This window comes from Anoplopoma fimbria, chromosome 20, assembly GCF_027596085.1.
Source record: "Anoplopoma fimbria isolate UVic2021 breed Golden Eagle Sablefish chromosome 20, Afim_UVic_2022, whole genome shotgun sequence".
NCBI classification, from domain to species: domain Eukaryota; kingdom Metazoa; phylum Chordata; class Actinopteri; order Perciformes; family Anoplopomatidae; genus Anoplopoma; species Anoplopoma fimbria.
This window is the reverse complement of record NC_072468.1, coordinates 3299915-3315316: the sequence shown is the minus strand read 5'-3', so window position 1 is coordinate 3315316 and position 15402 is coordinate 3299915. Positions and strand designations below refer to the sequence as shown.

General features: G+C 39.4%; 2 protein-coding genes across 2 annotated transcripts; one reads left to right on the top strand and one right to left on the bottom strand.

The window, feature by feature from the left end:
- The first annotated feature begins 7473 nt into the window (after positions 1-7473).
- Positions 7474-11268, top strand: LOC129109371 (CCN family member 3-like). Its single transcript, XM_054621409.1, has 5 exons — positions 7474-7652; positions 8142-8366; positions 8528-8782; positions 9163-9392; positions 9566-11268. The coding sequence occupies exons 1-5, from the start codon at positions 7601-7603 to the stop codon at positions 9869-9871; spliced, it is 1068 nt and encodes a 355-aa protein (XP_054477384.1). The 5' UTR covers positions 7474-7600; the 3' UTR covers positions 9872-11268.
- A 1474-nt stretch (positions 11269-12742) lies between these two features.
- On the bottom strand, positions 12743-14782 carry LOC129109370 (uncharacterized). The gene is made up of 2 exons (XM_054621408.1): positions 14718-14782; positions 12743-14555 (listed from the first exon to the last, which is right to left on the bottom strand). The coding sequence occupies exon 2, from the start codon at positions 14551-14553 to the stop codon at positions 13231-13233; it is 1323 nt and encodes a 440-aa protein (XP_054477383.1). The 5' UTR covers positions 14554-14555; positions 14718-14782; the 3' UTR covers positions 12743-13230.
- Between the last annotated feature and the right edge of the window lie 620 nt (positions 14783-15402).

Sequence of the window (15402 nt, the reverse complement as noted above, 5' to 3'; positions counted from 1 at the left end):
TTGCTTTATGCTACCCTCTAGTGGTCCGACTGAGGCGTTGCAGCCCTTGAACCAATTATGTAGTCTCTCTCAACTTATGTAAAAATTTAAAAATCTCTGCAGAACTATCTAAAGCCTGTTTTTCTTGCACTAACTCAAAAGAACATAATTACAGTGGTACTCTGGGATGAACAGGAAGTTAAAGGCATTAACTTGTGTTCATACCTGTCATTAAAATAAAGCTGCCTTCACCACTACACTTGGTGTAGTGGATAGGTTCACTTTCATCCCCAGAAGATGCTGCTGTTCCTCATAATTTGTTGCCTTGCCATTAGTTCTGATGACGGCTGACAGACCGCCAATAAATTATTCATGTTATTAAGACATTCTTCCATCAACAACCACTTTTCTACTCATCTTAAAACTGAAAATCTGTGAGTTACCATATCTCATTTGTAATTACCAGGCTCAACCATTACTTTAAGTAAACTGCTTGCAGCCATTATGAAAAAACAGCTGGCTTGCAAGAACAAGTAGTTGTTAAAATGTATAAAGGCCAAGGCCTCAGGCTCCTCGGAGGGACAGACCACTGACCCCAGGTTCCTTTTTCAAGTCTTTTCTTTCACCTTCTTTTCTTCTATGGCTGCAGAGCATTCACACTAAGTAAACAAAAAATAAGAAAGGTGTTGTAAATTGTAAACCTTAAGTCTCCCTCTGCCCTTCTTTAGGGTTGCATTTCTGTCCAACTCCTAGGTGAAAGCCAACATTCCCATTCCCAAAATGTCAGCGCTAAACGCAGTTCACGGGACCAGTAAGCTGAATTGTAAACAAAATTCACAATGTATGGATCTGCCAGGTCACTGGTTGCCATGGTTACAGCTGAGTACCTTAACGACCTTTACATCAGAAGGGTCAGTCAGAGGAAAAATATATGTTTTGGCGCAAGAACTTCTTGAAATTTGTGCATGAAATTTCCATTTTCTTTTATTCTGAAGCAAGAGATGAGAAGAAAGGTTTTGAGTGGTTCTACAACCAACCTTCTTCCAAAAAAAGAGATCTTTCATATTCATTTTGTTTTTTTAAATTGACCCAAATTCAGATTTCTTGCTCTGTATCATAAACTGATTGAGGCAGTCATCAGTGGATTACTGAGAAATGATGAGACATTATCAGAAACATATACTGCATGTTTCAAATATTTTGTAGCAGCAAACAATAAATTAGATTTTTAAAAAAAAGCTAACTCTTTTATAAATGAGAAGCCAAATTTGCGTCAGGAAAAACGTTAGACTTGGCTCCGGGAAAGGAGCAACAACTAAAGAGAGTAAGGACTAAGGGTGCTAACAAATCCTTTGTCCTTTTTCATTTCTGTTACAATCATAAAGTGCACGTACGTCACAGCACCTCAACTCTTTACAGCATGTAAACTGAGTAAAAGGGACATGTACTTAGAGTGGTGTTGAGTAAATAATGTAAACTGTGAGGTCATGGTGTTTCATGTGACGCTCTGAAGACTCTTTAGGTCACTTTCTATACAAATTGGACTGTTTTGTGTGTTTGGCAAACACTGTAGAGAAACAACCTCTACCCCAAACAAACCAGGTAGCAGCAGGGGAACCTGTGAAGATATGACACAGCCAAAGATGCGAACCAGCTGGAAGACTGAATACTATGTTTTTATAGCAATTTTTTTTATTCAAAGTTATTCAAATAGGCATTTTGTTTATTTGAATGAAGCAATAAGCAACACATGTAAATATGAAATTTATCGGATATTTGTATGACTCAATTAACAGGCCAAGTCAAACTCAGCGATTATTGCTAATCTTAATATAAACATTAGATAAAGTCCTGAATTCAAGCTGAGATCTGATCCTCCTTCCAGGATGAAATATTTGTGTTTCATCATTCGAGTCAGACCTCCCTGGGTTCGCTCTGTTTTTCGGTGCTCTCTGTGCACTGCTAAAAATAATACCTGTGAAAATGTGGCCATAAATTTCAATATGTTATGTTTGTTTTTGTGAGAGATGTCCCCCAAGTGGCAGCCATGTGCTCCGTTTTCCAACCAAGAAGAAGTTCAAACAAACATCACTGTCCATCCATGGCTGCAAACTGTGACAAACACTGTGAACACTCAACAGGGTGTCCTGTCAGAGAAGCTGAGGGTTACTGAGTTGTTGGCCCTGTGACCACTGACAACAATAACCCTCTATCTGACTTATATGTTTCCACAGACAACACAGCACAATGTCACCATGAGTGAACTGGACAATTGAAAGTAGAGCTTTGATGTTGATTATCCTGGGAGAATAATCTCTAAAGCAAGAATGGACATAGCTGGCTAAGTAGTGCAATTATTGAAATGACCTCTAAGTTCATGAGCAAATATTGGAATGTTCAAAAAAATGTACAATCTAAATCCTTTTAGATATTTCTGGATTTATACCTATCTACCAAGATGAGCAACATCATATCAATTTTAACAGAGATTGTAATGCAATCCAACAGTGACACAATTTAAATTACAATGTAAAATACTTTATAACAGCACCACAAACTGCAGTGTTTCTCTCAGACAGAGTCCTGTGATTCTCTAATAATTCCCACCCTGTGCTTGTTTTTCCTTACACAAGGTTTCCAGGTATCAGATGTGTCTGCTCTGACGGAACATAAAGTCTTTGACATCCTCAAGAAATGCATTATGAGATTTTTCCATATGGAGCGTCCACTAATAAAACACATGTTGCATCCATCCACAGCCACCCACCCACCATAAGACACATCTGCCTCCGTCCCGGAGTCTCAGCTCATGTACGGTGGCGCGCAGCAAATAAACCCTGAGTGAGAGATTTGCGGTGGCCTCCCAAGTTGCTAAACCCACTGCCTTACTGCCACTTGGCGAGCAAATTGAAAATATGGGGTGCACTCAAAATCATCTGTGAATGTGTGGAGGAAGTAATGTAAACTGAGGATGTGCATGGGAGAAAGTAAGGTAAAGAGATGGATTAGAAGGAGAAATAGAAATAAAAAGCACATCTACTTTTTCAGAACTTTATAACTCTCTCTGAACCCAACAAGAGCCTCACATGAACTTCCAGTCAAAGACAAGCTGTCTCCAAAACATCCCTGCAGCAACATCTACAATGCTATAACTCACTGGTTGTATATCCCATTAAGATGACATTTCCATTATTATGTCTAACTACAGGGACGGATCAACAGTGATTAAAATTCCTTTTAGTAGATATCATATGTTCTGTAAGCCAGTAATGATGCACTGTGGAGTTACATGTCTAAAGGCTGGAAGCCAATGTTAAATGATCTGACAAAAAAATATTCTCAAGGAAATGCTGTTCAAATCATGTGGAATTATTCACGCCATTTGTTCACGCCATTTGTCTTGGTTTCCTTTGGAAGAGCCCTCTTTAAATATGTTCCGATCCCTGATGCTTAAACTTTTTGATTTACTTCACATGTGATTAATTTTGCAGCGGATGAAGGCGCACTAAAAACATACATCACGCGTATAATAATTCAATAGTCTGCGATATCCATAAAAACACATAACACACCGGTTACCTAAACTGAACTCTATACGTTCAGTTTAATCATTTTTGATAATGTTTCTGTTTTAGTTCATAATAAAATGGATTCATCCAACTTTTAGTCAGGGATTACTTGCAATCATGTGATCTCAGACGGTGCAGCCTGGCTGCAGAGAAAAACTGGCCTTTTTTAAAATCATAAATGAAAGGATAACTTAATATCTGAAATATGATTATGTATCTATTTTGCCTGAATAGTTTAGCTTCCCTTGAGTTCAGCTGTTTCTGAACTACTACTGTGGCTGACTGCAAGCTACTTCCAGGCGCTGTCAACAGAGAACGACTTTCATCCAAAATAATGAATATTAATACAACTGAATTGGATTCAACAGGAAATAGCCCATAATTAATTTGGCATCCCAAACTATAAAGAAACCAGAATACTAACCATGATTAACTAAAAACACATGGATGCTTTTAACATCATGATCTGCTCATGAATGTCAACAGAGTATATTACAACATTTACCATGTGATGTTTTCTCAAAATGTTTTCTCTCATTGAGTTCCTCATTTTGAACAGAATGTTTCTTAAGGAAAGGGACAAAGAAACCCTCCACCTCCTGCGCCACACAGACTGTTAACCACATTATGTTAAAGTTTGATTTGCTGCAAGAACATTGAATGATGTTGGAGCGTCCGTGTAAACTCTGAGTGAATCATGGTGAGCTCTCAGTGGTGGCGTTGACTGTGTGGCCTGACCACTTGGCAAAAGGTTTGATCCCCTACAGCACAGTTCAACAACAGCCAGCAGGCAGACACGCCGACTGTTAGCAAGTCTGTCTTTGTTTAGAAAATACCGTGTCAAACCTCAATTTAAAGTGGTACTTAAAATATCCTTCCATTGGAGGATGAGTGGTATGTGAACAAAAGATTAGTGTTAAAATAACTCAAAAATGTCAAATCTAACAGCCACTGGTCCTAACACAGACCCCTCTGGACAAAGGAAACAGGCACACAAGCACGGAAAGCAATAGAGCATAGGTTAGTTAGCTATATGTCGGTTTGTCCATTCTTCCTTCTCTGCCTCCATCTTTCTCCATTTGAGGCCAGAAGCCTGATTTCCTCTCATTCCTCCATCTATGTCCCCCTGTCTGTTTTCTTCCATATGTTCCTCTGTAGAGTGTAAATATTTCACAGATACCATGAATGTGCGTACGCAGACTTCCCACCTTATTCTTGGGAGATATCCCACTTTGCCACACTCTGCCAAGCGGTCACACACAGTAAATAGGTGCAAAAAAATGGGATAATATAAAAAGAGCCAGATGTTCTGATTCTAGTGAATGACCGGGCCTTACTGAGATAAGGAGCCTCAGATGCCAAAGGAGAAGGCTCAAGAGAGACAGAAGAAAAGGCATTATTTTGAGGGATTACAATCAATTATATTAAACTGATTGAGAATGAAAAATGTCTGTGGTAAAGTACCATATCCTGTTTATCCCACTGTTCAGCAGCAAAATAGAAGCAATATATTTTTAAAAAGACCAAAGCAGAAGCAATAAAAGGAGCAGAAATTCACACACAGTTGGCAAACACAACCATCCTGTGAAATTTGACATTCTTCAACTTCTTCAGGCAAACTATTTGAACAGCACTGAATAAATTTGGCAGAGCTAACAACTGTGCGCTGGAATCACAAGTCATTTAGAAAGCAGACCTTAACCTCAATTTCTTTCTTATTTTTTACTAACTGGTTGACGGAGTCAATAGATAGACTGTGGAGGACAGGAAAGTCCAGACCGAGTATCTTTAATTGATTACCGAAGTTGGGAGAAACCTGCATAAAAAATGTTCTCCAAACAGCTCGCCAAATGTAGTAATTGATAGTAGTTTCTAGGTCACATATTTTGTATATTTGACTTTGCTGAGAACAAGATATCGCTATGGAAACAGAAACAAATACTGCAATAAATAAAATGGTAGTAGTGGGTGTAACCAAATCGTGCATGTCAAGTATAAAGAATGTCAAATGTTGGATCACTGAACTGCTGCAACAAATTAGTTTATAACTATATACTCTCTAAAAGGAATTCCATGTTTTAATAAATTTGATTTATCCACACACCTTGAAATATATTTATATTTATACAGTAAGTGCACACTACGCCTTGTAGTAGAAAGGATTTCTTAGTTTTTACATTAATTTGAAGTCAGATGATTTTACACACAACTACATAAACCAAGCACACAAACGCCAGCTTTTTTAATGGACACTTTGTCTCTGAAATGTCAAACTCTCACGTGACAACAATCAAAACACAGATTGGACCATCACACAGTGGAAACCAACCTCTAACGCAATAATTGTAGCCTGTATAAAACTAATGCCAAAAACCCCCCAAAAAACTGAAATATCAGATGACCAGAGCAAAAAACACATGTAATATCAAAAAGGCTAAATGCATTGTACTGCATATACTATAGGAACAGTTTCACTCACAAGCATCTGTATGTCAAAACAATAAAGCTGCACACTGCAACTTGCTCCACATGCAAACCACAACAACATTTTCCATCCAAATTGTATCAAGTAAATTTGGCTCCTGTAAATCTTACTCTCACGGAACATCTGTTCACCAAAAAGCAAAACATTAAGCTCAGAGCCAAACAAACAGTCACACTGCTCATAAAAAAAATCATCTTGACATTATAGTTCATCGTTTAGACCAAACGTCCCAAAAGTCACAACTTGAAAAACGAGGCCACAGAGGTGAAGTAGCCAGGTCAGCTGATCCCCTCTTTAAGGCTAAGCTGGTGAATGATAGCAGTTAACGCGCATTTGTTACGTTGTATCAGGTTAGTCTATATGCTTAAGAGCACACTGTCTCAGTCTTATTTATTGTTTTATTTTCACATTTTCTTTGTCATTCGCTAAATGTGTCCTTTCTGTTATTTTTGGTAGCATATGATGATTCTTTTTAACGTTATCTCTCGTGCAGTCTGTGTTGTTGTGCATGTTATTCAATACTACCACTGGAGGGCGCCAAACTAAGACATGGTCAAACTCTCAACGTACGGCTTTTAGTAGTATGTGCCATTAATCTCTTACCAGATAAAAGGAGCCATAACATATTGCCTTCTATATAATGTCATGTTACAAAATAACATAGGTTGATGTTCAACCAACATGAAACATGGATACACTCATCCAAACATAAATGTGCATTCCCCTGATCACGTTTCTTCATCGGACTATCACATACACCCCAACCTAACTTACACATTTAGTTTCTGGCCCCCTTCTGTTCAGGGATCCAGTCAGCTTCAAGCCCAAATCCATCCACATCTCTGACCAGATGTTTCGACCACAGTGTCTGCCCCCCACTGATCCAGGCTACTGATGAACCAAAGTTTCCACTGTGTAGCTATTTTAGGAAGCAGTAACAATCCTACAGGGACTAAGAGGGTTTTCCACTGTGACCTCCCAGGTTGGGTTCGGCGAGAAAGGTCAAAGGGTCACCACCCACTGTCAGTGGGACCAAAGTAAGGGAACCCCATGCCATATTTGATAACAGGAACATCCTCTAGTGCAAAGGGAATCCCCAATACAGAAACATCAAAAGGAGAAATTAAAGTGTGCATTAATAACTAACTGGTAAACAAATACAAGTATATCATTTCCGACTTATAAATTAAATACCATGTATATGTAAATTAAACAAGTTATTTGTGCAGAATGTTAAATGAACCTCTCTGTATGTTTGTGGTATCCTCTTTGACAGGATCTCACAATAAAATGTGACTCTCATCTTCCTCCAACACTCTGGGCGATCTCGCCGACATTCCTTCCTGTTTGTCGTCATGGTGCCAGCAGGACAGCTCGGCTATATAAGGTCCTCCTCTCCCAAGCCCTGAGCCAGAACGACAAAGAGATCACAACCTTCTGCTACACCACAGCCAGAGAGGAGACGATTCAACCCCAGAACCAAAGGACTCATATCAGCTCCAATAAAGACAACTAAACCCTTTTTTAGACTGCAGATATTTTGGATTTTGCTTTATTTAACAGGAAGATGACCAACCTGTCAGAGAGAGCTCTTTTGGTCTTCTTTGCTGCACAGGTAGGAATTACAACAGTAACTGAGTGATTTCATTTATATAGTGTTTTATATTGTGACACTAGATACATACTCTTGCTATGAAGGGGTTAAGATAATGACAGTGTTTTATTTTATAAACAAAAGTCTTTTCACTTTGGAAACAATTTTTCAGAGTTGATGTCTTAATTTAATTAAATTCATGAATTGGTTAGCCACTTTTACCAACAGTACAGATTAGGTTTTTTTAACTCTCTTAAAGTTTACTAAGTCATTGTTTGCTATGCTGTGAATGTACCCTTTTTCACAAGATATGTAAAAGTAATTATCCTACAAAATATTTAGCAACTATTGCATCCTATAAAAAATTGGAAAAATAAGTTTTACTTTTGTTTAAAACGTATTTTTCCACATAATATTTTATCACAAGAAGTAGGCTTGACATTTTGGTTGGATTAGTGAGAAAGACTTTCAACAATATGTTAAACACCAATTCATTTTGTCTCCCACCCAGGTTTTACAATAGTTCGGTCCCAGGTGTGCCCTCGGAGATGCCAGTGCCCTAAGGAGCTCCCCATGTGTCTCCCAGGGGTGCCTTTGATCCTGGACGACTGTGTCTGCTGCCTGGTGTGTGCCCGTCAGAAAGGGCAGGTCTGCTCTGACATGAACCCCTGTGACACACGGAAAGGGCTGCAGTGTGAATACACCACCGATGTCCACAGGAGGACTGGTATCTGTGGCGGTGAGTGGACATTGCCAAACATCTGTGCAGGATGTCCTGTATATACGGCAGATTCTCTGTTCATACAAACATGGATCCTGATGTCAGTTATGTTTGTTTAAAAAATAACTCAATAAAACCACAATAAAGGACACTTTCCCTATTTTGTCTCTTTTCTCCAGCTCATGAAGGAAATGTGTGTGTTCTGGATGGTTCTGTCTATCAGAACGGCCAGACCTTCTTCCCCAGCTGTAAGTACCAGTGTATGTGCCGCGATGGGCAGATCGGCTGTGTGCCCCGCTGCAACTTGGACGTGATGCTGCCTGGACCGGACTGCCCCATGCCACGCAGGGTCCAGGTGCCTGGAGAGTGCTGTGAGAAGTGGGTGTGTGAGCCCCAGGCTGAGGCCAGTGCACTGGGAGGCTTTGCCATGGCGGGTGAGTAGACTGGAAGTAGGGTGAGATGGGACGAGATAAATATACTGATAGACACATACAATCACACATTCCTCTTTGACGTTAGTGTCACTGCAGTGTGAGACAGAGTTTAAAGGTTATGTACATTTTTATGACCTGATCAGGGTAAGGGAGCAGAAATCAAGGGGGAAGGAAGGAAGGGAAGATGAAAATAGAGTGAGAGCTGAGAAAGGAGGAGGAAACACAGAGGAAAGAAACAGTGTTATCACTTTAGTCTGGAATGTGAAAAAGCAATGTGATACATCAGTCTGCGGACAGTTGAATCCACCGTAGTCTACTTTTTGTACCAGCACATGGTGACTACTTTCTTTAACCAACGGTCCGCCTTTGTGTTCCCTCAGCCTATCGTCAGGAGGAAACAGTGAGCTTCGACGGTTGGGACCCCAGCCTGAACTGCATCGAGCAGACCACAGAATGGGGAGCCTGCTCTCAAACTTGCGGCATGGGAGTGTCCACCAGGGTCAGCAATAAGAACCGTCGCTGTGAGATGATGAAGCAGAGCCGACTGTGTATGATCAGACCCTGTGACAACCAGCAGGAACAGACCCAGCTGACACAACTTGCACAGAAGGTACTTTTTGGGTCGACTTGGATGCCATATTCTTTATTTAGGAGTTTAAAGCCATTATAATGAGCATACATAAGCTACTGTACTTTTTGTTTAAAAATCACATATAATTACATTATTATCTAGAGAGATACAGTACACATGCATTCAGTGAATGGCTCTTTTTCTCCCTGCAGAGAGGCAGTAAGTGTCAGAGGATAGTGAGGAGCGATGCAGCCGTCCACCTCTCCTATAAGAACTGCACCAGCGTCCAGGCCTACAAGCCTCGCTACTGCGGCTCCTGCACGGACGGCCGCTGCTGTACCCCCCACCGAACCAAAACCGCCCTGGTTGAGTTCAAGTGTGCCAGAGGAAAAACCACGAAGAGACCGGTCATGGTAATCCTGACCTGTGCCTGTCACAACCACTGTCCCAGAGACAACGCTGTGTGGCAGCCATCGGAGATGGGATACAGCGGTTATAGGTCACAAAGTCTCTCTTAAAAGGAACAATGGCTTTCTATTCACTTTAAAACCTGAGTTGCATTAACTCTAAATGTTAGATTAAAACAAGTCTGCGATATATCGACAGTGAAAATAAGATTATATCTGCTTATTATGGTCAGAATTATACTTATATTCATAAAATCCTGTGGACAAATAAGTGTCATCTTCACTATTGTTTAGTAGAATCAAAGCACTTAAACGATGTGATATATCAGGCGGAGTACACTTTCAACCATTCACAACAGACTTCAGTTGGATGGATGTCTGTAGGTGCTCTTACATTGTGGGAGTTAACTTAAAACAGCCTCTACTTCAGAGGTCAAATATAAAGGTGAACAGTTACAGGGTAGTAGGGACATACATTGTGAGTGTCATGGTTGCTTCCAACCAGATGGTTTGATTGGTTTGATTGTCGGGTTGGCTGATCAGGAAAAATATATTGTTTTTTAGACAAAGAGCAAGAAACCAGTGTGTTTTGTTTACCCTAAATCATAAGGAGGAAAGCTCGGCAATGTAAAGGAGAAAGTAGATTCTCTTTCAGAATAAATTAAAACACCAGCTGTATTGTGACAATTTGACACCTTAATCTATAAAAGAAACTCTAATAATAATACTCTAATCCCTTAGGATGAGCTGTTACCTTTTAGTGGCACTACCATGGAAATCTTTCAACTATGGGATGCATTTTTGAAATAACTGGACTGTGTGCTCTGACCTGGTCCAAAGAGAGGTTGCTGTAGTTACCTAGTGCCATTTCTAACAACTGCTTGAAATCTGACCCCTATTAAATAATGTCGATGCTCTCTTCAATAAATAATTGTTTTATTTTTATTTTAGGTTTTAGGTATTTTCTTTTTGTTAAAGTAGTGCTAAACAACAGCTATTTTATAATGACAAACGTTTTGTAAATACTTGCATGTAGAGCTTGATGACTGAGTGTATATCAAATACACAGCTTTAATCGGTAACAATGTAAACATGAATTGTATATATTGGTATGGTATTTTTTTGCTTACTACATGAATTATACCTCACACTGCTTGAATAATACTGCCAAACATTTGAAAGTAAATGTGTATTTTTTGTATCAAGGTTTTAATCTCTTTATTACATTTAACGCTAAAATCATTATTTTCTCCAGTGCAATAATTGGGCTGATAAAAGAGATGATGACTTGTGTTTAAATGAGGGGTAGCTTTAGGGTGAATTAATTAGTAGAAGGAAATCAGGAAGGAATTGCCCAAGAAATTATGTAATTAATTGTTTCACGGATGTGTCATGTAGGTTTTAGGTCAGTCTGTCAAGTGTTACCTAATACTAACAATATGGCTGCTCCATATTGATCTGTACTGATGCAAATTAAAAAAAAATCCTCCAGGAATACTGTTTTTGTTTTGTTTTGTCATGTTTTTCTGATGTAGCAAAGGGACAACAACTGAATTGTCTTGTGCAACCTAATGTTGCACAATGACAATAAATTAACCTTGAATCCTTTAATAAAAGCAAAACAAAACTAAATATCATCAAATATATTTAACCACATAAGAATCAAATGTTGTCTCTTCTCCCATATCTACCATAATCCCTTGTCTTATGAAAGTGTTCACACATCTGAATTTGGGGTAAACGTCTTCCAGGATGTTCATGTTAACACATGGGAACCAGAAGTTACCAAACCCCCACCAAGCCCCACTGTCAGTGGGTGGTGACCCTTTGACCTTTCTCCCTGAACCCCACCTGGAGGGTCACAGTGGAAAACACTGTTATCCCCTGTGGGATTGCTGCTGCTTCCTAAAATAGCTCCTCATTGGAAACTTTAGCTCACCAGTAGCTGAATCAGAAGGGGGATTGACACAGCGGTCGACACATCTGGTTGCAGCTGTGTCATGGTGTCTGCTGACCAACGGTGTGTGGTAATGTTACCGGTCGGTTATGTTTGTGGATCGAGGATTTTGAGCGTATCCTAGTGTTGCCTTCTCTTTATGTACAGTATGTTAAGAGTTAAGAGCAAGCTAAAAAAGACAACATAAAGATGGACCATTTGTTTTTGTCATCCTTGAAACTGAAAATCATTTACCAACAGGTTACACAAACAACCACAATGCTCTCAGACTTTAGCACATACTGTGTTCAAGCAATAACTTTGCCACAAAAGATAAACACAGAATATATTTGACCAGCTGATTTCAGTAACATCTTGAGTTTAATAAAAACCCTTAAATTCCTTTCAGCTTGTTCACATTCCAGGGCTGCTCAAATTTTCCCTCGGCCTTGCTGTACTGTGTGAGTAAAATATCATCTCAGTGAGAGATTGGACTCGTATCGATGCTGACTTTATGCTATTATCTCCTCTCATTCATTGACAGACAGATACTAGACATATGATTCAGCCTTCTCTACTTAAGCCTTGATTCAGTGCTGCTGACTGTTTGGTTGTCAATGAATGACAGTCTTCACAGCCTGGCTGTGTTTGCCGGCTGTTTGATAGCATTCAGAAATCTGACGTTTAAATGTATTTGACTGATAAACCATTTCTGTCAAAGGGGGGAAATTCCTAAACTTAAGAATAAGAATTGTAATGTTAAAATTCAACCAATGTAATGCAAGTCATTTCAATTCACATGAGCAATTCTTGCAGTGTAATCCCTTAATTTCCCCCATGTGACCGATAGTCTTTAAATATAAATACACCAAGGTTATATTGAGTTGGTAGACTCATAAATATGGTCAGCCTAAATAGGATCCCCACTCCACCAAATAGATTATTAGATTGGTAGTGTTTAATAGTAATCATAAATATCAAATATCAACTTGATATTTGATCGACTGTCATGCTGTCATAAATTGTTATTGCACCAGTGTTCTCCACTGTTACAGACAGACCACTGTAGTGCAATTTCCCTGTTCAGTTCAAATTTGTGTTTAATGCAACTTTTGGTTATTGTATCTAGTAACAAATGTATAAGAATTAAGACGTGTAAACTACTGATCAAGCTATTAAGACTTTACATTTCTTTTGTCATCTCTATATTAATTAAATGGGTTATCTGGGCTGCTGTTTGTATGAAGGGTAAGTGGATTGCACCCTCTAGTGGTGAATTTGAATAAAGCCTTTATCACCATTGTTACTACAGTGACCATAAATGAGAAATCACACTCACAGTGTTTGCTCATTTCAGAAAGATATTACCAACATCTTTCAGATGGAAACTGTATGTCAATTAATTTATTGATAATTCAACACAAAATCAAAAAATAAGCATACAAAGTAATAATTACAACATCTTACACATGAATTGTGATTTACAGACTTACTGTATATGAACATTTGTTATTTAGTTGATTAGGTGAGTTTTTTACTGCAGGGAGAAGGAGAAGAGGTTTTCTTTCATTTCATGATTTAGAATAAGTATTTGGGTGAATACAAAACAAATAAAAACAACAACTGCAAAGAAAAAGGCAATACAACGAAAGACCAATATGGTCTCTGGAAGTTGAGACCATTCTTTTATCTTCTGAGCCTTCATTTGCAGCCTTTGTGCCCAGCTGTCCTCCTCTGTAGGACCGGGGCAGTAGAATAGGTAAATCATCTCGTTGAAATTGCAGCAGCTAAAAGTAAAGGCCAGGATTCCGGTGTCGGCATCATAGAAGGACACCAATCCGTTGTCATAGTTTACAATCACAATGACTCTTTCAAGTTTCTCTATCAAGAAGAGGTGTACGGGGAAGTTGTGTAGAGCATTGCTGTTGGTGTCAGTTCCTAACCTTATGACCCAGTTTTGGTTCGGGTTAGGTATGAATGTCCTTACCCCACACAACGGCTCTCTGACTACTCCTAAAGCCGAGTTGCTGCTTTCTTCAGCCTGGACCTCTTGGTAGACTCTCCCTTCAGAAAAGTCCCTGTTTCCAGGAACATTGCTATATCTGTTAAATATGTGTGGAATCCGCCAAAAGAGAGGAGCTTGCATGTGAGGCGACGCCACACAGTTTAAGATTGCTTCAGCTTTTCCTTTCCTCTTGGTTTGCACTGCCTCTTTTGTCTTCTGACCCTTCTTTCCACGGCTGTGTTTACTCTTGGGTACCTCTGCCTTTTTCTTCACCATCCGAACCCTCTTGTCCACACAGGCCTCCTCTAAGGGTACCGTATCATGATAGCTATGTTCTGTACACAGGACACAAACACATATCTGGTCGTTTCTGCAGAAGAGCTCAAACATCCTGTTGTGTTTCTTGCATATTTGGTCCTCCAGGTTATGCACAGGATTAGTCAGTTTGTGTCTTTTTAAGGCTGCAACTCTCAGATGAGGCTCCAAGTGTGTCTCACAATAAGACACCAAGCAGACCAAACAGGTTTTAGAGGCTTTTGACTTGTTGCCAAGGCAGCAGTCACATGGCACCTGTCCTGGTTTGACCGGGGAAATATTGTCAGCTGTGGAATGATGTTCCTTAAAATTCTCCACAACCTCCCTGAATCCCGTGTTGACACGAAGTTTGAGCCCTTTGTTGAACTTCTCGTTGCACAGTGGACACTGACACTGCTCTTTGTTCACCCAGTGCGTGTTGATACAGGCCTTACAAAAGTTGTGTCCACATGGAATAGAAACAGGCTCAGTGAAAATATCCAGACAGATGGAGCACTGGAACTGCTCTTCACACAGGAAGTTGCTGGCAGTGGCCATTTCTAGAAGAGAGGAAATGTTAAAGCCAAGAACCATCCATGTTTTTGACTTTTAAGTGCAACTAATGCGAGCCATTTTATGAACAAAGAGTGCGTTGTTTGTTACATGTTATACAAAGCTATGAGTACAAGTATATGTAAATTAACAAGGGAGTTTAACTTCACCTTTTTGGATGATCTGCTGTGCTGTGGGTCTTTGTTTGGAAATGAACTGAAATGTGTTTCCTTTAGTTTCATTTCTCAACAAATGAAGCAATGGTGCTCCTCCTCCCCTGACTCATACTCCACCCATCCCATCTATACTTTTAACTCCTTATGTCATCAAATGAAATATGAGCAGCAATTCTGCTACTAAAGCTATAATGCTAATACAAATACTGTGTCACTTTTATGTGTCACAGTGTATTTGCAGATCCACCCAACCTAAACAGAACAGGATCAAACCACAACAAGCTTCTGTGCTCAACTCAAACACTAAAACGAAAGAGGAATCAAGTTGGCTAGTGTGAAATTGTTTGCAAAATCTCTCCTCCTAAAGGGTTAAGATGAAGGGAGTGAAATTAACTGATCACTCCACAAATATTCTCTCTTCAGTAAAACAGATGTTTAGTTTATTTGAGGCTGTTTATCATTATATAATTTTTTTTGCACTATGCAAAATAAAAAAAGAATGTTTTTTGATCCCTGTCTGCTATCGAGGTCTGTCTGTAAGACCTGTGTGATCAGCTGTTGTACAGCAGTGACCAGTGCTTTTATATGTTCATAGTTTTGTATCATTATTATGTTGTTTAACTGTGTTGTACAACACTTTGGTCAGCTATTGATGTTTTTTAATGCGCTGTTAAATACA